Raw genomic sequence first — 22,551 nt, 5'->3', positions numbered from 1 at the left:
GTCCAATTAATAAATTAGCATTAGTATTATTGTGTTTGTCATTATTCTTATTCTTGTTATTCTTATTATTTTTATTCTTATGATTCTGATTAGTATTAGTTTTATTTATTTAGTTAGTTATTTAGCTATTTAGCTATTTAGTTATTTATTTGATTGATTGATTGATTGATTGATTTCTATGCCATCCTTCAGACTCAGGGCACCTCACAGCAAATGGATGCAAAAATACAATGTACTGTATCAAAAAAATCGAATTTTAAAACAATTCTAAAACCCAGTACTTATAAACAGTCATCCACGTTCATTCCATAGCATTATACAATGCTAATGCTAATTCATTAATTGCCATAAAAGTCCCCTACCCTCCATATCTTTCAATTTCCCCAGAATCCTCAGCCAGAGCTGAAAGAATGTCTAGTCTGGCAGCGGTTAAGGAGCGTTTGTTGCAAAAGACTACATTTCCCAGAAGGCCTTCGCATCCGAGCGCGGGGGCGGGGCCGCAGAGGCTGGGCTCGTGCGTTTGAGCTTGCAGCTGTTGTTGTTGCAACTCGCGCCTTCCTTGGCTCCGCTGCTGAAAGTACCAGGTGTTTGATATATATATATAAGGGAGAAAAATCCCTTTGCCCTTTCCCGGGACCAACCAGAGCGGCCCGCTGCAGGCTTTTGCAACCATGCCAGGCGGGTTTCTTCTGTCCCTCCAGCAGCAGAGGTGGCTTGGCAGTCTAGGGAGGCTGTGGAGGGAGTGGGGCGGCCGCCCCATCGCTGTCCACGCGGGTGGGAGGCAAGGGGACGGGGACAGGTTCCCCTCGGGCAAGGCTGTCAGCCGGTGGGTGTTTGCACAGGGCATCCGGAGCTGGGCTGTAGCTGCCCCCTTGGCCATGGCTGCTAAGGTGGATTTGGTCACGTCCACTGACTGGAAGGAGGCTAAATGTAAGTGAGAAGGGCAGTGTGTGTGGTTGTGTGTGTGTGTTTTTGCAAGTCCCTGAGTCTCCCTGAGCTCCTACAGGCCTTTCCTTTAATTTCCTGACTCTTAATATCTCTCCCAAGCTTGCTCTTGCTTCAATAGACTATAGTTTGTTTAAGGCAACTTGGGGTGACTGCAACAGGAAAGGCTGCTGAGAACTTAGCTGAACATCCTCAGATTTAGATTAGTAGAGTTGGAAGGGACCTTGTAAATCATCTAATCCAACTCCTAAGAGTGTAGTTTGCACTCTTTAGATCTCCTCCTAAAGGAACCTTAAAGTGGGCTTGTTTGTTGTTATTTTTTAAAAAAAATATGTTTTAGAGGAAAATGAGTGGTATGTGTGGACCTGACAAAAATGCTTGTCCATAAAAGCATTGGACAGAAGGTATATCTGGTTAATTAGAATAGCAGGATAAAATTGTTGGAAGGGACCTTGGAGGTCTTCTAGTCCACCCCCCTGGAACTGGCAAAAAAATGGCTGTCCGAACTCTCGTAGAAAATATCCAGTGTTGGAGCACCCACAACTTCTGGTGGCAGATTGTTCCATTGATTAATTGATCTGGGATTATCAAACAATAACAGAGTTGGAAAGAACTGTAGAGGTCTCCTAGTCCAACCCCCTGCTTTTAAGCAGGAAACCCTACACTATTTCAAACAAATGGTTGTCTCCTTTTAAAAATCCTCCAGTGTTGGAGCACCCACAACTTCTGGAGGCAAGTTGTTCCACTGATTGTTTGCTGGGAAAATATCTCATTAATTCTGCAAACAAGAGCCTAAACTGTTTTTATTTCTGCACCCTTGATACAAGTGCAGTAAAAGTCATTCTTTTTTTTAAGTAAGCAGCATTTTTTTCAAAAAATAAAGAACACATTATATTATAAGACTGTGTTCAAGAAAACTTAAAAAAGGGAATGTTTGTTAGGAAATGGAAGGGTTAGGCCAAGTTTCATAACGTGTTTGAAGAAATCATCTTTAGCCAGTTAGGTTGGCCAACCTTCTGATTGGTGGACCATGTTGTTGCAAGGCAGAATGGCTCCTTAGGAAGCCAGCTGCAACCAGTGGTTTCTAAACCCCCCTCCTTCTCCAATTTATCCAACATGTGAATCCCATCCCCTTTTGATGAGATGCTGGCTGGGAATCCTAGGAAATGGCAGGTTTTGCAAGAAATGAGTTGTACTGGAGCTTGCTCTAAAAGGCACTTTGTTTTTTGTACTTTAAAGTTACCCTTGCAAAGATTTGCTGCTTCAACTCATCCAGGATTGAACCCAGAATCATTTCTTTAGTTGTCGCTTATGTATTTCTAAGTTGGCTTTTGCAAACTCTGCAAAATGGAACTTCTTCTCAGTTCTTCTCAGGCATGGGGAGGTTCAGGAGGGAAATGTTTTTAATAGGACAAAGGGGGCACAACCTGAGATTAGTTGGGGGAAAGATGAGAAGCAAGGTGAGAGAATATTATTTGACTGAAAGAGTAGTAGATGCTTGGAACAAACTTCCAGCAGACGTGGTTGGTAAATCCACAGGAACTGAATTTAAACATGCCTGGGATAAACATGGATCCATCCTAAGATAAAATACAGGAAATAGTACAAAGGCAGACTAGGTGGACCATGAGGTCTTTTTCTGCGGTCAGTCTCCTATGTTTCTATGGGAAAGTAAACTTCTGCCCCATTTTTATTAAATTTTCACACTGCCCACCTCACCTAAGTGACCCAAGCTGTTTACATATAAAAAACTGTTAAAAGAAATATACCTAAAACAAAGACGTCTCTAATCTAGATTAAACATCTTTGTTTTAGGTATACAGTATTTCTTTTAACAGTTTTTATATGTAAACAGCTTGGGTCACTTAGACCCAGATAAAATAAATGTTTTATTCTTAACAGAACTGTAAAGAGAGGCAGGGTTACATGTTTATTTTTTAAAAACACAGCAGCAGTACAAAGAAACATGGCTACATGTTTATTTTTAACTTAAAGGTAACAAAAAAATGGTTAAAATGTTTATTTTTAACTTAAAGGTAACAAAAAAAATGGTTAAAATGTTTATTTTTAACATGTGTTTAAAAAAGTAGCCATTAATCCGCTTTCTTCACTGCGGCTTAACTTTGTTTCCCAAATGATTGATTGTTAAGTCTTAGGGCTGGCTGTACTTCATTTCTATTTAATATTTGAGCCTCTCCTTTATGAAGTTTGTAAGCCACCCAAAGTTACTGAGGTGACAAGAGTCGCTTAGAGAGAGAGAGAGATGGGCAATGTATTAAATTTAATAAATTTTTAAAAAGAGGCAGCAATTTGCAGTGAGCAGGCAGTGGAATGGTTTAGGGCCTCAGTTGCCTAGCAACCGGACTAGGCCTGGACTAGGCCTGCATCCATTCTCTGAGGAAAATGTCCTCTTGAGAGACCTTGTTTGTTTGTTTGTTTGTTTTGCAAAAAGCTGGGCTTTCCAAAAAAACCTTGAAAGGGTTTGAGGACCAGTAGTTGAAAAAGGAGCCAGCCCCCTGAATTGCTTTTGGAGACAGCTTTCTTTGTATTCCTGCTGAGGTACATGGTTCCCTCAGAACAATGGCGGCCGGCCTAAGAAAATAGGCCTCTTTCCAAGGCTCGTTTTGTTCCCTGAAGAAGAGTCTCTGTCTGTTTCTGAGCTGATTAGGGACTCAGAAATAGCCCTGAGTATCCCTGGCTCTGGGGACAAGGCAAGGGGGATATTCTTGGGGAGGCCTGGAAGCGGTTTGGTGCCCAAAATTGGCATCCAGAAAGGGGTTTCCTCAGAAATAAATCCCTGAATTGCAATTTCCAATTTCTAAAATCAGTTCAGTGGGCAACACACTGCAGTGTGTTATGTACACCAAGCAAGTTAATTCCTCAGTTCTTGCATATCCATGTTGCAAAAAAACCAAACAACCCTCTGCTTAGGTTAGTATAAGTATTATACCCTTATTTAATACTCCTCATTCCTGCAATTTGTGTGTGTGGTGTTGTACTGGCTGTGTAAGGGGTATTTCTTTCTTTCTTTCTTTTTTTTGCTTTCTCTCTTCTTTCTCTCCCTTTCTCTCTCCCTTTCTTCCCTCCTTTCTTTCTTTTTTTCTTCTTTTTCTCCCTTTCTCTCTTTCTTCCCTCCCTCCCTCCTTTCTTTCTTTCTTCTTTTTCTTTCTCTCTTTCCTCATCATTCCTATCACCCATCTCCTCCCACTTATGGTTGTATGACTGTAACTTGTTGCTTGTATCCTTAAGATTTTTATTAATATTGTTTCCTGATTGCTTATTTGACCCCTATGATAATCATTAAGTGTTGTACCTCATGATTCTTGACAAATATATTTTTTCTTTTATGTACACTGAGAGCATCTGCATCAATGACAAATTCCTTGTGTGTCGAACCACAGGGTTACATGTTTATTTTTTTTAAACACTGTTCTGTTCTATTCTATTCTATTCCATCCTTCCTTCCTCCTTTTTCTTTTTCTTTCTCTCTTTATCTCTCTTCCCTTGTCTGTCTGTCTGTCTGTCTGTCTGTCTGTCTATCTATCATATCTATCTATCTATCTATCTATCTATCTATCATATCTATCTATCTATCTATCTATCTATCATCTATCTATCTATCTATCTATCTATCTATCTATCTATCGTATCTATCTCTATCTATCTATCTATCATATCTATCGTATCTTATCTATCTATCTATCTATCTATCTATCTATCTATCATATCTATCTATCTATCATCTATCTATCTATCTATCTATCTATCGTATCTATCTCTATCTATCTATCATATCTATCGTATCTTATCTATCTATCTATCTATCTATCTATCGTATCTATCTCTATCTATCTATCATATCTATCGTATCTTATCTATCTATCTATCATATCTATCTATCTATCTATCTATCTATCTATCTATCATCTATCTATCTATCTATCTATCTATCTATCTATCTATCGTATCTATCTCTATCTATCTATCTATCTATCTATCATATCTATCTTATCTATCTATCTATCTATCTATCTATCTATCTATCTATCTATTTCCTCTAAATTTATTGACAGTCCATCATACACAAGCTACCTCTGTGAGTGTACAATAATAAAAAGATAAAATTTTATAAAACCTATACACAATAGGAACTAAATAATAAAATAGATAATACAGAATCTTAACTGGGTATTTTTAGTGTATAATAAGTATAACATGAACTTCATAGTATAAAAAAAACTATAAAGGATATTCTTTATTTCATAGGTAACTCAAGGAGGTGAACATATATCATATTCCTTCCTTCATATTATTTTCCCCACAACCACAGTCCTGTAGGTAGGTTGGGCTGAGAGAGAGGGACTAGCCCAAAGACGCCAGCTAATTTTCATAGCTAAGGTGAGACTAGAACTCACTACCACCCATTTTCTTAACCACTAGACCAATAGCTCTAGCTGCCATTGCTAGTCCTCATTCAGCGACTGCCTTCTTTAGCAACCATTCACTCTTACAAGGGTCACAAAATAACTTTGCAACCAGGGCCTTTCATGGACAACCTTTGCAAGTCTGTCAAGCAAAAGAAGACTGAAAATGGTTTGTAAACTGAATTGTGGCTTCACTTAGCGACAGTTTTGATCAATGACTGAGTTGGTGCTTCCACTAGACCAGTGTTTCCCAACCTTGGCTTGATTAGATTAGATTAGATTTACTGGATTTATATGCTGCACCTCTCCGTAGACTCGGGGCGGCTCACAACAATGGTAAACAATACATAGTAACAAATCTAATATTTAGCAATCTAAATAACAGTTTTAGGTTAAAAAATCCAAAAGAAACCCCAATATATAAAAAACAAGCACACAGTCGAAACTATACTGTTTTTAGAATAGTCAAAACATTTTTAGACACAGTGTAATCCTTGTCAGTTGGTTTAAACGTATATGGGATAAAAGAAACGAAAGTAATGATTATTATATAGTAACATTTGAAAGGCAATCTTCTGAAACTACATGGGCAAGGGGGAGATGTTTCAATTCCCCCATGCCTGACGGCAGAGGTGGGTTTTAAGGAGTTTCCGAAAGGCAAGGAGGGTGGGGGCAATCCCAATCTCTGGGGGGAGCTGGTTCCAGAGGGTCGGAGCCACCACAGAGAAGGCTCTTCCCCTGGGTCCCACCAGATGACATTGTTTAGTCGACAGGACCCGGAGAAGGCCAACTCTGTGGGACCTAACCGGTCGCTGGGATTCGTGCGGCAGAAGGCGGTCCCGGAGATTCGCTGACTGTGGAATTCTGGGAGTTGAAGTCCAAATATCTTCAAGTGGCCAAGGTTGGGAAACACTGCACTAGACAAAGATTACCTGGACTCAGGATATGCTCGGTTGTATATTTGATGCTTTCTGGTCATTTTAGCCACTCCAGAAACAAAACTTTTCACCAGCTTCTAGCTACTGAATACATTTGAAGGTGCAATACAATCAATCAATCAACAAATAAACAAATAAATAAATACTTTATTGTCATTGCATGTGTATACACAATATACACATACAACGGAAGTCCTTGGGTATATTGAAAAGTGATTCTTTTCTAACTAATACACAGAAAATTATTGCAGATTCCAAAAAACCCCTTCCCTGAATTTGGATCACCGACCATTCTTTTCTTTCTCTGTTGTTTTATCTTCCCATTCAGCATTTCTGAAAGGACTGAATAACAAACAGCGGCGTGCACATTACTTCACTAAAGACTTCATCAAATTGAAGCAGATCCCAACATGGAAAGAAATGGCAAAAAGTGAGTTGTCTTTTTTTTTTTTAAGCTGTTTTGAAGTTAATGACAGATAAATATTTCCATCCCCCCATCATCATAATCTTTATCTCTTCTCCCTTTCTTGCCAGGTGCTCGGATTCAGCAACCCGAAGAAACCAATTTTCCCAAAGATAATAACCTGAATGGGAAAATCTCCCTTTTCCGAGGCGACATTACCAAGCTGGAGGTCGATGCGATCGTCAATGCTGGTGAGTGAAGGGCAGACTGGATCCCTTTGGCTTTTGGGGGTGTGATTTTTGCATTCCTTGCCTGGGTTTAAAAACAGAAGAAAAGGAACTGACATGTTCTTGGCCAGGGGTCTCCAAACTGGCAACTTAATTTTTTTAAATCATATTTTTATTGTTTTTCTTTGAGACAAGACAATACAAACAACATTTAACATTTAAAGGAGCTACCATTGCTCTGCTAATCATAGAAGTCTAACTAATACAGGGGAAAAAATCTAACTATGGTCAGATCAATACAACTTTAATACTTGTGGACTTCAACTCCCAGAATTCTCCAGCCAGAATTGAAGTCCACAAGTCTTAAAGATGCCAAGTTTGGAGATCTGCTCTTGACAAGCCTTTTGCAATTTCCACAGTATTTGAGTCTCTTTAAAAATATTCTGGCTTTGAACTTTGCAATGTACTATCCTGAGGATGGGTGGGGAGAGAAAAAAAAAGTCAAAGTATTGGATGCATATGTATGATGTGCGTATATATGGTACATGTTTTAGGAAACAACTTTACAGTGTCTTTCAAGATGTGTGGACTTCAGTTTCCAGAATTCTCTGATCAATGGTTGGGGAATTCTGGGAGTTGAAGTTCACCTAGTTGGAAATTGCTGTGACTGTTACACAACAGCCAAAAGAAGTATTTTGGGCTGGTCGTGATAAGAAATCTCACTGTTTGAAAATGTACAGTAAAAACTTTTGAAGCCTTTGGAAAGGAGTACAATATATCTGTAGAATTAGAGAACAAAAATTGGGGGGAAATGCAATCATAAATACCAGGGGGATGGGATGTGATCATATCGCCTCCTTCCCATGAGCAATTTTGAATCCTTCTACTCTTTGCAATTGGATGGCGAAACAAAGCAGGTAAGTGATCAAAGCAGGTAAGTGATTTTTTAATTCTGTGCAATGGATTGGTTTTTGGTTTTTTTTAAACAGGTATTTGAAAAACTGGTCTATCCCTTTTGTGTTTCAAGCTCTTTAAGAACAGATTTGCTATGCTCATTGTGCCGCTTAATACTTGGGTGATTGGCATCAAAGGTCGAGTTGCAATAAGGTTATCGTGAAACTTGGCAGTTCTTAAAAACGTGACAAATGGTTCTCGTTGAAGAATCGGATTACAGTATGTCAAAATTAATTTTTTTCTCCATGTGCAGGGGGACTATGCCATGTGCGATTTGAGGGAAGGGAGGGAAATTATGGCTGTCTAAGTTGGGGGGGAAACCATGCATAGTTCATACCAGTCTCAGAAAGACAATCTGATTTTTAATTTCAGGCAGAAATACTGTACAGTGTATCGTATTTCTGCCTGAAATACAGTACAGTAAGACCTCACCTATCGCTGGTGTTACGTTCCAGACCCGGCCGCGATAGGTGAAATCCGCGATGGGGAATTTATCGACTAATAGTACTTATTTAAGTATTTATATTGTAATTGTTTGGTAAGTTTTCATTGTTTTAAGTGTTTATATACCCTTCCCACACAGTATTTATTTTAGATACAGTATTGAAATACAGTATTTACAATTTTAGATATATTTTTTTAAAAAAACCTGCCGATCGACTTCCTCAGAAACCCGCGAACCAGCGAAGATCCGCGAATGATTTTTCTCATTAATATTTCTTGAAAACCCGCGATGAAGTGAAGCCGCAGTAGGTGAAGCGCGATATAGCGAGGGACTACTGTATACTGTACAGAAGTTGACTCAGCAACACCTGGTGCTGTTGCTTGCCATGAACACTGGGGGGCACCAAAGAATCAGAATTCAGCGTTCGATTCCAGTTCGCCACCCCAATAAATCTGCAGGTTTTATTAGCGTTGTTTATAAGTCTCTGCTAACGAGTTTTTTTGCTGGTGCTTCATCACTCTTCCCTTGTACATCATAATGTCCATATGTCCTTAATTCATAGGTACAGTGGAATGTAAATTAAGGTTACCGACAATCCGATTTTATTCCTAGCTGTGAAAAACACACGCAGCGGTGGTGTTTTCTCTTTCCTTGCTTGGACGCAACCCAGTTTGTCGGTTTGCAGGAGGCTCGTCAAGCAGGGTGGTCTGTGGAAGCTTAACCAAGCAAGCAGGGTGTTTATTTCCTCTTTAACTTGTCGCCATGACAGAAATCTTAACACAATCATGGTCTCAAAGCTCTTACAGGCACCAGATGTGTTGTTAACACCTCCCAAGGCGCCAGCATATGTCGCTAGCAATGCACCGATATACTTCAATATTATACTTTAAAAAAAATAAAGATAATGTTGTTATTTCTACTGTATTGATGATTTAAAACAAAAACATACAGCGAGCAATTGGAAAGTTTTGTGCCCAGGCTTAGGACAGAATTAATCCTGTGAGTATTTGCAGGTAGTCCTCGACTTATGACCAAGAACTGAGCCAAGAAATGTCTGTCGCTAAGCGAGGCATTTGTTAAGTGTTTTGTTTTTGCCCCATTTTATGACCTTTCTTTCCATAGTTTATTTATTTATTATTTATTTATTATTTAGATTTGTATGCCGCCCCTCTCCGCAGACTCGGGGCGGCTCACAGCAAGACACAACAATTCATAACAAATCCAAATAAATTTAAAATATTTAAAAAGAACCCCATTTTTCTAACAAACACACACACAAACATACCACGCATAAATTGTACATGCCCGGGGGAGGTGTTTCAGTTCCCCCATGCCTGACGACAAAGGTGGATTTTAAGGAGTTTACGGAAGGCAGGGAGAGTAGGGGCAGTTCTAATCTCTGGGGGGGAGTTGGTTCCAGAGAGTCGGGGCCGCCACAGAGAAGGCTCTTCCCCTGGGGCCCACCAACCGACATTGTTTAGTTGACTCACTGCAGTTGTTAAGTTAGTCATATGACCGTTGAGTGAATCTGCTTTCCCCGTTGACGGTTGCGAAAGAGGACATTGCGACTGTTGTAAGTATGAATCAGTTGTCCAGCATCCGAATTTTCATCACCTGACCCTGGAGATGCTGTAACGGCCGTAGATGTGAAAAACATGTCCTTTTGCAACGCCGTAACTTTGAACGGTCACTAAACAAACCACTGTAAGTTGAGGACTACCTAACGTCAAAATTATAACGCAGGTGCGAGATTGTGTCTGCGTGGTTTTATTTACTGATTCAAATGTCTCCTTGGTAAGTTTCCATCTGTGGCTTCCTTTTAGTGTCCTCCGATGCTTAGGATGGACCCCCTTTTCTTTGAGGCATCCCCTCAAGTACCAGAAGAGTGCTAGCATGACCCCCCCTAATCCTCCTCTTCCTTAGTCTAGACCAGGGAGTGTGAAACTCAAGGCCTGGGGGTCATATCTGCCCTGCGAGGGCCGTCCTGGAAACAGTGAAGGACTGGCCCATGGTGGCTCTGCCAGGGGAGCTCCATTTTTGCTGTCAGAGGCTTGCAGGAGGCTGTCGCAGCCGAAAACGCAGCTCGGGAGCCTGTTTTCTCTGGCAGATCGCTCAGGCCCCATAGGCACCCCTGACATGACTGATGTTGAGCTGGCCACACTCACGCTGACCCCATGAGGTCCAACACAATCCGCATGTGGCCCTCAATGTAATTCGAGTTTGACACCCCTGGCCTAGCATCCTCAATTCTTCATTGTATTTTCTTATTTATTCATATGTCCAATACACAATACATATGGAAGAGAATAGACATGAAGTAATATATATAAAGATAATGTGTAAAAATAGAGGAGAAGATATATGAAAGGAAGAAAATATATAAGATATATGAGATGAAGGAAAGACAATTGGACAGGGGACGAAAGGCACACTAGTGCACTTATGTACGCCCCTTACTGGCCTCTTAGGAACCTGGAGAGGTCAATAGTGGATAGTCTTAAGGGAGAAATGTTGGGGGTTAGGGGTTGACACTATTGAGTCCGGTAATGAGTTCCATGCTTTGACAACTCGGTTGCTGAAGTCATATTTTTTACAGTCAAGTTTGGAGCGGTTAATATTAAGTTTGAATCTGTTGCGTGCTCTTGTGTTGTTGCGGTTGAAGCTGAAGGTAGTCATTGACCGGTAGGACATTGCAGCATATGATCTTGTGGGCAATACTTAAATCGTATTTTAGGCTTCGTAGTTCTAAGCTTTCTAGACCCAGGATTGTTAGTCTATTTTCGTAGGGTATTCTGTTTCAAGTGGAGGAGTGAAGGGCTCTTCTGTATGGTTTAGCCTACAGATTGCGAGGCCAGGACTGGAATTGTGCTTGGTGCCTTCTCCTTTCACCTTTTCTGTTGGGTCACCTGAGTAGATTTCAACCCTACGTGGTCCTTGTAGGACCATCCATCCACCCCCACCTCTATTTCTCTCTCTTTGTCAACTTCAAGAGCTCAGGCGCTGTGGGGGACCCGCTTGTGGGGAAATTGGTGCTGTGTTCTCCCAGCTGGGTGTTTTATAGAAAGATGGATGGATTGAGTGTCTGCACTACTTTGGCATTGCCAATCACCGGCCCTGGTTATCAGCCCGCCAAGTGCGGGAGGCGAAAGCTCCAGGCAGCTATTAGAGTGGCAAATTGTCAAGGCAAATCGACGCATCTGTCGCTCCAGCGGTCCAATTGCTGGCGGACGTTTGCTGCCAGTGGAATCGTCGGAGGAGCTGGAACACAATCTGAGCGGCTGTTTAGGAAGCCCAGGGTGGGCTGGCCTTGCTTGGTTTTGCTGACCCCACTTCCCAGCACTTAAAAAAAGGCCCTTAGAAGCAGAACTTCTCCACCGGGTTCGCGCCTCACCCTGAAAAACCCTGGTTTGTTTACCGCCGGTCAGCTGACAAAGCTGTAGTCAAGAGGATTCAGAGAATTGGCTGAGCAGTGAGCATTTGGTGGCCGGCTTCCCTTGAATGTGATGCAGCCACCTGTAACTCTAGTGTCTGAAAATTGGAAGAGTGCTTCCCTGCATTTGGCAAAAGGAAACTACTGTACATTGGTTTTATGGAAGGAAGGGAGGGAGGAGAAAAAGGGAGAGAGAGAAAGATAAAGAAAGAAAAAGAAAGAAAGAAAGAAAGGGGGGAGAGAAGGGAGGGAAGGATTAGGAAGAAGGAAAAGGAAAGAAGAAAGGGAGACAGGGAAGGATGGAAGGTGAAGGAAGGAAAGAAGGAAAGGAGAGGGTGGGAGAGAGGAAGGAAGGAAGGAAAAAAGGAAGGAAGGAAGCAAGGAAGGTGATTAGTAGAACAGTACTGTAAAGACAAATCTGGGATTTGAGAAAGAATTTTGTAATCTCATTGCTTAGTAATTTCCGTGGAGAACTGTGTTTATAGCCTGCAATTATTATTATTACTATTATTACTATTGTTATTATTATTATTATTATATTATTTTTTTATTTTTTTATTTATTCATTCATTCATTCATTCAATTTTTATGCCGCCCTCCTCCTTAGACTCAGGGCGGCTTACAACATGTTAGCAATAGCACTCTTTAACAGCCAGCATATTGCCCCCACAATCCGGGTCCTCTTAAATATTATTCAACATCCCCGATATGTCTTAACAACTATGATTCAGATCCCATTATGATTTTAAGAGGTACTAAGTAGGGTTGTCTTTTATCACCAAAATCTTGGCAACAGCAATTAGATTCAATAATCAGATTAGAGAGATAAAAATGGGAGCTATCTTTTAAATCTATTTGCAGATGATATGATCTTAATTCTCCCAAACACTTTCCTTCAGCTAGCTATATTAAGAGGACTTTGTAGAGGTATAGAGGCCATCAGCTGATCTTCATAAATCACATTTGATGTTTATTCATACATTCCCAAAAACTCAAAAGGGAATGTCCACACTTTTAAGAATTCCAATAGCATATAAATCTTTAAAACACTTAGGTTGTTGTTGTTGTTGTTGTTGTTATTATTATTATTATTATTATTATTATTATTATTATTACTACTACTACTATTACTACTACTACTACTACTACTACTACACAGGTCTACAAAAAATACTTTTTGTAATCATTGCCGTTGACTGTACTTTTTTGAATCATTTTTTGAATCATTTTTTTGTTCTGATTTCAAAAATGTATATAGTTTTTCTGTAGCAGGTATAGTTTCCATGGAGCAGCATCATTATTATAAGGTATAGGAAATATACTGGCAACATTAAGAAAGCAATAACATCAATACAAAATAATAGCATAATAACAAAAATGCTTTCTATATCAGAAACTTTAGCAAAGCTAAGCATATTTTTAGAATCAGCACATCAAACTCCATAAAACAGATATATTACCTTTGCTGATGACTTTTTTGTTGACTGGTATTCATTATTGTTGTTGTTGTTATTATTATTATTATTATTAATTATTACCACCAGTTCAGACTGGCTCTCCTCAAGCTTATTTCCTCTTCATTCTCTACATCTTCTTTTCAATCCCATTTTCCATTTTGGGGGGGGGGGGGTGTTATCACCCAAATCCGGAATTCCCCATCCTGACACCTGGACATGCAAAGCCAAAAAATGAAGAAGTGAATTCTGCCTCCGTGGCTTTTGGTGCAGGGCGCCAATTCCACCGGTCCAGGAACTGACAGAATGAAACAGTGCTTAATTACCTGACATTAATTAACTGCATAATTAATCGCAGGGCCTGATTAACCTCCAGAATTCATCCCAGGGATGTCCCAGCGATACAGTCACTGAAGCGGCGAGGCAATTTGGCCACGTCCGTGGAGACAACGAGGTCTCCGGTAGCTAATGCAGTTTATTCTTAGAAGCAAAAACAAAAAAAATTAATTTAAAAAAATGAACCGTCTTTGGAAGGAATAGTTTGAGACTGCGGAAGAGATCACGTCACATCTCATATAGGCCCCTTCCTTGCCGGCTGTTGCATCAGACAAAAAAAAAAATTGGAGGGGGGGGGGAGGAAGGATCTTAGACAAGATAATAGATGCCAATCATCTTTAGCTAAGATCCATCCTCCAGTCAGTCCCCAAAAGCTTGATTAGCAGGGCATAGCGCTTGAGTTGATTTCCCTAAGGCTAAATAAATCCTCTCGGTTGCCTTTCGATAGCCAGCTTGCTCCAGGGGTTAAGGCACCAGGACAAAAACCAGGCGACAATGAGTTGGTCCAAATTGGCTTTTATGGCTAGAATGGAACTAGAACTCACCATCTCCTGGAGATCGCCCCAAAGTCTCTCATTGGCTTTCATGCCTAAAGTGAGACCAGGAGACTTGGGGGCAATCAACAGGAGATGGTGACTTCTAGTCCCACCTAAGGCATGAAAACCAGCTGGACGTCTTTGGGCTAATCAACAGGAGACAGGGCGTTCTAGTTCCATTTTAGCCACAAAAGCCAATTTGGACCAATCACCAGGAGACAGAGAGTTCTAGTCCCATTTTAGGCATGAAAGTTGGTTTGGGGGATTTTGAGCCAGTCACCAAGAGGTAGTGAGTTTTAGTACCTTTAGCAGTGAATGCTGGTTGGGTGAGCCCAACTCACATTATTATTATTATTATTATTATTATTATTATTATTATTATTATTATTATTATTATTTATTGGATTTGTATGCTACCCCTCTCCGTAGACTCAGGACGGCTAACAACAATAGTACAAAACATCATGTAAATCCAATACTAAAACTAATACTAAAACAATTAAGAAAAACCCTTATTTATAAAACCAAACATCCCTACAAACAAACATATTATGCATAAATTGTAAAGGCCTAGGGGGAAAGAATATCTCAGTTCCCCCATGCCTGACGGCAGAGGTGGGTTTTAAGGAGCTTACGAAAGGCAAAGAGGCTGGGGGCAATTCTAATCTCCGGGGGGAGTTGGTTTCAGAGGGCCGGGGCCGCCACAGAGAAGGCTCTTCCCCTGGGGCCTGCCAAACGACATTGTTTTGTTGACGGGACCCAGAGAAGGCCCACTCTGTGGGACCTAACCAGTCGCTGGGATTCGTGCGGCAGAAAGCGGTCTCGTAGATACCCTGGTCCGGTGCCATGAAGGGCTTTATAGGTGATAACCAACACTTTGAATTGTGCCCAGAAGTTGATCGGCAACCAATGCAGACTGCTGAGTGTTGGTGAAACATGGGCATACCTAGGTAAGCCCATGACTGCTCTCGCAGCTGCATTCTGCACGATCTGGAGTTTCCGAACACTTTTCAAAGGTAGCCCCATGTAGAGAGCGTTATAGGGTTGTAGTTGTGAAGAAAACAGGAAGAGGAAGAAGTTCACCACCCTAGGTTACTTGTAAAAAATGATAAAGGGACACAAATTAAATTGTATGTATGTATGTATGTATGTATGTATGTATGTATGTATGTATGTATGTAAGTAAGTAAGTATGTAAGTAAGTAAGTATGTGTGTAAGTATGTATGTATGTATATATATATATACCATGTATCCCAGTGTTAGGTTAGGTTCCACAGAGTTGGCCTTCTCCAGATCTCGTCAGTTAAGCAATGCCGGCTGGTGGGACCTACGGGAAGAGCCTTCTCTGTAGCTGCCCCGGCCCTCTGGAACCAACTCCCTCCAGAGATCCGCACTGCCCCCATCCTCCTGGCCTTTCGCAAGGTTTTAAAAACTTACCTTTGCCCACAGGCCTGGGGCCATTGAGCTTAACACCTTGCCCCAGTCGAAGATGTGATTGTGCGACTACTGATGTATGAATGTGAATGCCTGATTTTTATATTTTGGGGGTTTTTAATATTTGTTTTAGGTTGGATTTCTCCTGCTAAATTTTGTATTGTATTTTATTCTCTTTTTTTGTAAGCCGCCCTGAATCTGCAGAGAAGGGCGGCATAGAAATCCAACCAACCAAATAAATAAAATAAAATAAATATATATCTCCCTCTTCCCCGTAGCTTTCTTCAAAGAGAGCTCCTGCAGTGGCCATAAACGGCTCTTTTTTAGAGCAATAAGTGTTGAATTATTCCTTCTTTCTTTTTTCTCCCCCCCTCCCCTCCCCTCTTGTCTCTTTTCCACCTTTGGACTATAAAAATCGCCATAAAAATAGAGATTTGCAGCAGGCTTAAATGGGAAGCGCTTCCCCAATCAGATGGCTCCCGTCTCCGCTCCCTTTTATGGTCGCTGCCAGGTGATATTTCACAGGCAGGTTGGAAGTGCATTAAGCAACTCTCGCAAGGCAGGTTTTGGGGGGGACGGAAGGGGGGGCAGGCCCTGCTAATGGGGATTTGGAAGTTAAGGATTGGGGGTGCTGACTATGCAGTTACCAAGGACATGGCAATAGTAATACCAGTAGCACTTAGACTTATATCCCGCTTGTTGTGGTCCACCAGCAGCCGGCAGCAGAGACGGACAGCAGGAGCTGGGGAGAAACCTGTAGTCTGGAGAAGGCTCTATGTACGAGGCAGAGAGGGAGCCTGGGCTATCTGGGAGTTCTGTGCTGACTCTGGAGCCTCCAGAGGCTGACATGAGCCAGGCAGAGGAACAGGGGGAGTCTGTTCCCAGTGGGCGGATGTGCAGAGAAGGCAAGAAGTGTTGCGGAAGGAAAGGGCTACTCGGGAGCAAGGCTTGGAGATGATTGGCCCCTCCCATGGGACATGAGGAGCAACTGGATGTGCTTGTTGCAGGAAGCAACTTGGTTCAATTCTGGTCGGTGTAAGTTCTGACTCTGGGTTCTATTTGGCCTTGCAAAGCTCCTTGCCAACTAGGTCTTTATCAAGAGAGATAAAGGTTGGTGCTTATCAGCATCTTTGCCGAAAGACCGTGGCAGACTTCTGTCGGTCTAATGAACACTGTTTGGGATTTATTACAGCTGGGAATGAACAGAATTCACAGCTGTCGAAATAAAAAGAGGTTTTGGGGATTACCTTTGTGTTTTATGATTTATCAGGAAGCCTAGGTCGGAACACCGCGTCACGGTGCTTTACAGCTCTCTCTAAGCGGTTTACAGAGTCAGCCTCTTTCCCCCAACAATCTGGGTCCTTATTTAACCTACCACGGAAAGGCTGAGTCAACCTTGAGCCTAGTGAGATTTGAACTGCCAAATTGCAGGCAGCAGAAGTAGCCCTGCGGTACTGCGCTCCAACCACTGCGCCATCAAGGACCATTAATCAGTGGAACCGCTCTGGAAGTTTGTGGGTGCTCCATCGCTGGAGGTTTTCAAGGAAAGATTGGACTCCCAATTCTCCAGAACAGTCGAGGGTTGGATTACTAGATGACCTCCAAGGTCCTTCATAACCTTATATTCTGCAACTTGGGGCCTGGGCCGTTTGACATCTTGGCCAAAATGGCAAGGACAGCAGGGATACCACACTGAGCTTTCTGTCAGCCATAATTACGCTTAGCCCATTGAGGTGATTGTGTGTATGTATGTGTGTGTTTACAAGTCAAAACCCCAAATGCAATTTTAGTCCCAGAATTACGATGAATATTAACACTTCCCTCTCCCCTGGGGAGGAAGGTATTCCCACAAAATATTACAGGTAGCCGTTGACTTACAACCATTCATTAATCCTAAACTGCATCAACAGGGGAACACACTCCAAGACCAGGGAAGTCTTAATACCATTCTACTACGCCCTGGTCTGACCACACCTGGAGTACTGTATTCAGTTCTGGTCACCACACTTCAAAAGAGACATTGAAACTCTGGAGAAGGTGCAAAAAAGAGCAACCAGGATGATTAAGGGACTGGAAACCAAGACTTACAAGGAGAGACTGAGGGAACTGGGCATGGATAGCCTAGAGAAAAGGAGGGCCAGAGCGGACATGATAGCAGTCTACAAGTATACGAGGGGATGTCAGAGAGAGGAGGAGATCACTTTATTCTTCAGGGCACCAGAGGGCAGGACAAGGAACAACGGCTGGAAGCTGACCAAGGAGAGATTCACCATGGAGATAAGGAGGAACTTCCTGATGGTCAGAGCGATCAACCAATGGAACAACCTACCAGCGGACATTGTGAACTCCAACACTCTGGACATTTTAAAGAGAAGATTAAACTGCCACTTGACTGGTGTGCTATAGGGTTCCTGCTTGGGCAGGGGGTTGAACTCGATGGCCTTCATGGTCCTTTTCAACTCTAACAATAAATAAATAAATAATGACCATCCAAAGTTAACAACATCACTGGAAACAAAAATGATTTAGAACATAGAAACATAGAAACATAGAAGTCTGACGGCAGAAAAAGACCTCATGGTCCATCTAGTCTGCCCTTATACTATTTTCTGTATTTTATCTTAGGATGGATATATGTTTATCCCAGGCATGTTTAAATTCAGTTACTGTGGATTTATCTACCACGTCTGCTGGAAGTTTGTTCCAAGGATCTACTACTCTTTCAGTAAAATAATATTTTCTCATGTTGCTTTTGATCTTTCCCCCAACTAACTTCAGATTGTGTCCCCTTGTTCTTGTGTTCACTTTCCTATTAAAAACACTTCCCTCCTGGACCTTATTTAACCCTTTAATATATTTAAATGTTTCGATCATGTCCCCCCTTTTCCTTCTGTCCTCCAGACTATACAGATTGAGTTCATTAAGTCTTTCCTGATATGTTTTATGCTTAAGACCTTCCACCATTCTTGTAGCCCGTCTTTGGACCCGTTCAATTTTGTCAATATCTTTTTGTAGGTGAGCTCTCCAGAACTGAACACAGTATTCCAAATGTGGTCTCACCAGCATTCTATATAGTGGGATCATAATCTCCCTCTTCCTGCTTGTTATACCTCTAGCTATGCAGCCAAGCATCCTACTTGCTTTCCCTACCGCCTGACTGCACTGTTCACCCATTTTGAGACTGTCAGAAATCACGACCCCTAAATCCTTTTCTTTTGAAGTATTTGCCAACACAGAACTGCCAATACAATACTCAGATTGAGGATTCCTTTTCCCCAAGTGCATTATTTTACATTTGGAAACATTAAACTGCAGTTTCCATTGCTTAGACCATTTATCTAGTAAAGCTAAATCATTTACCATATTACAGACGCCTCCAGGAATATCAACCCTATTGCACACTTTAGAGTCATCGGCAAATAGGCAAACCTTCCCTACCAAACCTTCCCCCATGTCACTCACAAACATATTAAAAAGAATAGGACCCAGAACAGACCCTTGTGGCACACCGCTTGTAACCTGACTCTGCTCAGAATACTCGCCATTAACAATAACTCTCTGATGTCTACGCTTCAGCCAGCTGGTTGAACTGGTCCTCACACTTACAACTGTCGCAGCATCCCCACAATCAAGGTCAAACTTCGGACTCTCGTCAACCAGCGTACATTTGTCAGAAACGCGGCATTCCAAGGTCACACTGACTGCCATTTGCCACCTTCCCAGAAGCATAAGTCCGATGGAGCAAGATGGATTCGCTTAACGACTTCAGCCATTCGCTAAACAAAAGCCCTACCGTTGGGCCCCACTCATGCCTTGCTTCACAACAGAAATTGAGATTCCAATTGCTAAGGACTACCCCTCCCCCCCCTAGGGGGGATTGTTGTTGTTGGTAAATTCATGCTCCAGAGACGTGGTTTTGCCAGTGACATGGAACCCATCGTGTGGTTGGCTGGATAGCTGTCGCTAGTTGGATTGTTGTCCACCGAGGTTTGTTTTCGTAAGCCCCTAACCCTCCAGAGTCACCCTGAGTTGAGCTGGACAGCCTTATAAATCTTCTTAATAAGTAAGTAACATTTTGCAAGATTTCTGGGGAGCTACAAATCAGGTATCTGGGGGCCAGGGGCACCCTGGAGGCCTCAGGGAGACTTTAGCTCTGCCAGCATATAAACTCCCCCCAATTCCTGCTCTTTCCACACGCTTTTTTCCCCACAAGGGATGCCTCTGATGTGAATTTAACTTAATATTTCCCTCTGTTCCTCGCCGGGTGTTTTTGGGGGGGCTTCCCCGAGGCAGGGAAATAAGTGATAGCCTCTCTCCCCTGAATCAAGGCTTGCGTTCCCTAAGGCGAGAGAGGAATTATTTTGACCCCTGGGGCACAAAATCCGAACGATGGCAGTGAAAAATGCAGCAGCCGCACATTTAAGTGGATATCTGCTGATAAACCTCTTTCCCGGCTGCCCAAATCTATTATGGGTTTTGTTTTGGGGGGGTTTTCCCCTTCCTTTTTGAGATAGCTAACTACCACATTGTACAGTGGTTGGCACGGTTTCTCCGCTGTCTCTTGTCCCATCCAGTTTTTGCCATCGAGGTTTCTTCTCCTGTTTTTTTTTTAAACTCTCTTCTTTTTATCTATTTGTTTATTTTATTTCTTGCAATTTGCTCTAGCTGGAGACCAAGTAGCGTATTTTAAAGGCCATTGTTTTATTTTTATTTATTTATTCTTTGTCCAATATACAATAAATATGTAAGAGAATAGACATTAAGTAATATATATAACGATAGAAAGTAAAAAGAAGAGAAGTAGATGGGAGGGAGAGAATATATAAGATATAAGAGATAAGGAGAGAATATATATGATATATATATATATTAGATAGATAGATAGATAGATAGATAGATAGATAGATAGATAGATAGATAAGGAGAGAATATATATGATATATGAGATAAGGAAAGACAATTGGACAGGGGACGATAGGCACATCAGTGCACTTATATACGCCCCTTACTGGCCTCTTAGGAACCTGGAGAGGTCAATCGTGGAGAGTCTAAGGGAGAAGTGTTGGGGGTTGGGAGTTGACACTATTGAGTCCGGTAATGAGTTCCACGCTTTGACAACTCGATTGTTAAAGTCATATTTTTTACAGTCAAGTTTGGAGCGGTTAATATTAAGTTTGAATCTGTTGTGTGCTCTTGTGTTGTTGTGGAGAAGATTAGCCTCTGAACAGTAGATTGCTCCGGTAATCCTGGACTTGTGACCACAACTGAGCCCAAAAATTTATGTTAAGCGAGACGTTTGTTAAATGAGTATTTATTTATTTTTATTTAATTTTATTAATTAGATTTGTATGCCGCCCTTCTCTGAGGACTCGGGGTGGCTCACAGCATTTAATATAACAATACAGTAAAACGGCAAATCTAATTAAATTTAAAATTAAAAATCCAATATTTGAAAACAATCATACCAGTTCAATCGTACAACATATATCTCATTTCGTTGGCCAGGGGGCTGAAACCTAATTGCCCCAAGCCTGGTGACATAGGTGAGTCTTAAGACTCGTATGGAAGGCGAGGAGGGTGGGGGCAGTGCAAATCTCCAGGAGGAGCTCATTTCAGAGGGCTGGGGGCCCCCACAGAGAAGGCTCTTCCTCTAGGCCCCATTGTACAACCTTTCTCGCCTGCACTTGTTAAGTGAATCACTGCGGCTGTTACGTCAGCCACACGGTTGTTTAGTGAGTCCACGGTTTCCCCGTGGACTTTTGCTTGTCAGAAGATCCCAAAAATGGATCACGTGACTCCTGGGATGCTGCGGCCGTCACAACGATGAGTCATCTGAATTTTAACCACATGACCCTGGGAATAGTGCATAGGTCGTAAGCTGCGACAAAAGTCACTCCCCCCCCCTTGCTGTTGTAACTTTGGTCACTAAACGGACGGTTGTAAGTCGAGGACTACCAGTACACAGAACAAAATACCTTAAGGTGCCCAGAACCTGACTGATAACATGGCTTGGTAGGTAAATAACCAGTTCCTTGAATTGCACGCGGAAAAATACGGATAACCAACAAGGCTCCTGTAATAACGCAGAATAATGTGTAATGTCGTAATTGGGGTTTCTCCTCCCTTTACAATTGGGCAAGCTGATCTGGGAGCAGCTGTCCTTGGAAATAGCTCGTCCCTTTGAATGCCCTGCTTAGTTTATTTTTTGCATTATAATTTTATAGGATTTGTACACTTGCCTAGGCCCCAAGGGGAGAACGGCTTTGGTGGCCAGCCTGGAAACCTAGCCTATAAATAAGATCTTGATTCTAGCTGGACTGGGGCTCCAAAGTCTGGCGTTCCCTTATATTTATCCATTTAGTTCCCCCAGAGAATACAATGACACCTGATCGGATTCGCGGAAAGGTTTCAAGCAGATAAGGAAGACTTTTAAAAACCAGGATTGCTTCTTTCTTTTTTCTCTCTCTTCTCCAAAAACCACATCTGTTTGGAAGCTTTGTGTAACCTGTTTTATTTATTTTATCTGTTCAGTTTATATGGCTGCTTTTTCTCTAAGTGGCTGCGGGCATCTAAAGACACACAACAGCGGTTTAAACACGAACCCCTAATCAGAATCCGATGAAAGTCGCATACAATATATACCCACCCTAACACCTATAGCGTTGAGCCCAGTAATTCACAAAAGATTAATCGATGCACACTGACTCCTCACCCGAGGGGCCAAAGGAATATATCCAGACAGTTTGGGGAGGTTTCCCCCCCTGCTTTTTCATGGTTTAACCTTAATTTTGCTCTCCCTCTCGCCGTGAATGCCCGGGCTATAAGGAGGAAAAAAAGTTCTCTGGGTATGTGTGTGCACTGTAATATTTGTATTGTTTTTGCGTGTGTGTGTGTGTAATTTTCTTTACAAAAACAAATATATATATATGGGGGGGGGGAAACATATTTTTGCTGATAATGAAAAGGAAAGGGAGACTACTGTAGATCTACTTCAAGCTTATTTGCTCTCATCAGGCAGCCACAC

At 41.8% G+C, this 22,551-nt stretch overlaps 1 protein-coding gene across 2 annotated transcripts in view; it reads left to right on the top strand.

The window, feature by feature from the left end:
* Positions 1 to 591: 591 nt before the first annotated feature.
* Positions 592 to 22,551, top strand: part of MACROD1 (mono-ADP ribosylhydrolase 1) — a 346,791-nt gene continuing 324,831 nt past the window's right edge. Inside the window, exons 1-4 of one of the 2 annotated variants that reach the window (XM_070766140.1) lie at positions 614 to 709; positions 843 to 930; positions 6,636 to 6,737; positions 6,842 to 6,961. In XM_070766140.1, the coding sequence (XP_070622241.1) occupies positions 879 to 930; positions 6,636 to 6,737; positions 6,842 to 6,961 (274 nt within the window). In that variant the 5' untranslated portion in view covers positions 614 to 709; positions 843 to 878. Of the gene's footprint in view, positions 931 to 6,635; positions 6,738 to 6,841; positions 6,962 to 22,551 lie in introns of both variants that reach the window. The other variant, XM_070766139.1, reaches the window with a different exon arrangement.

The sequence above is a fragment of the Erythrolamprus reginae genome, chromosome 13 (assembly GCF_031021105.1).
Source record: "Erythrolamprus reginae isolate rEryReg1 chromosome 13, rEryReg1.hap1, whole genome shotgun sequence".
NCBI lineage: Eukaryota > Metazoa > Chordata > Lepidosauria > Squamata > Dipsadidae > Erythrolamprus > Erythrolamprus reginae.
The sequence above is the reverse complement of the archived record's forward strand: the minus strand, read 5'-3'. Positions and strand labels throughout refer to the sequence as shown.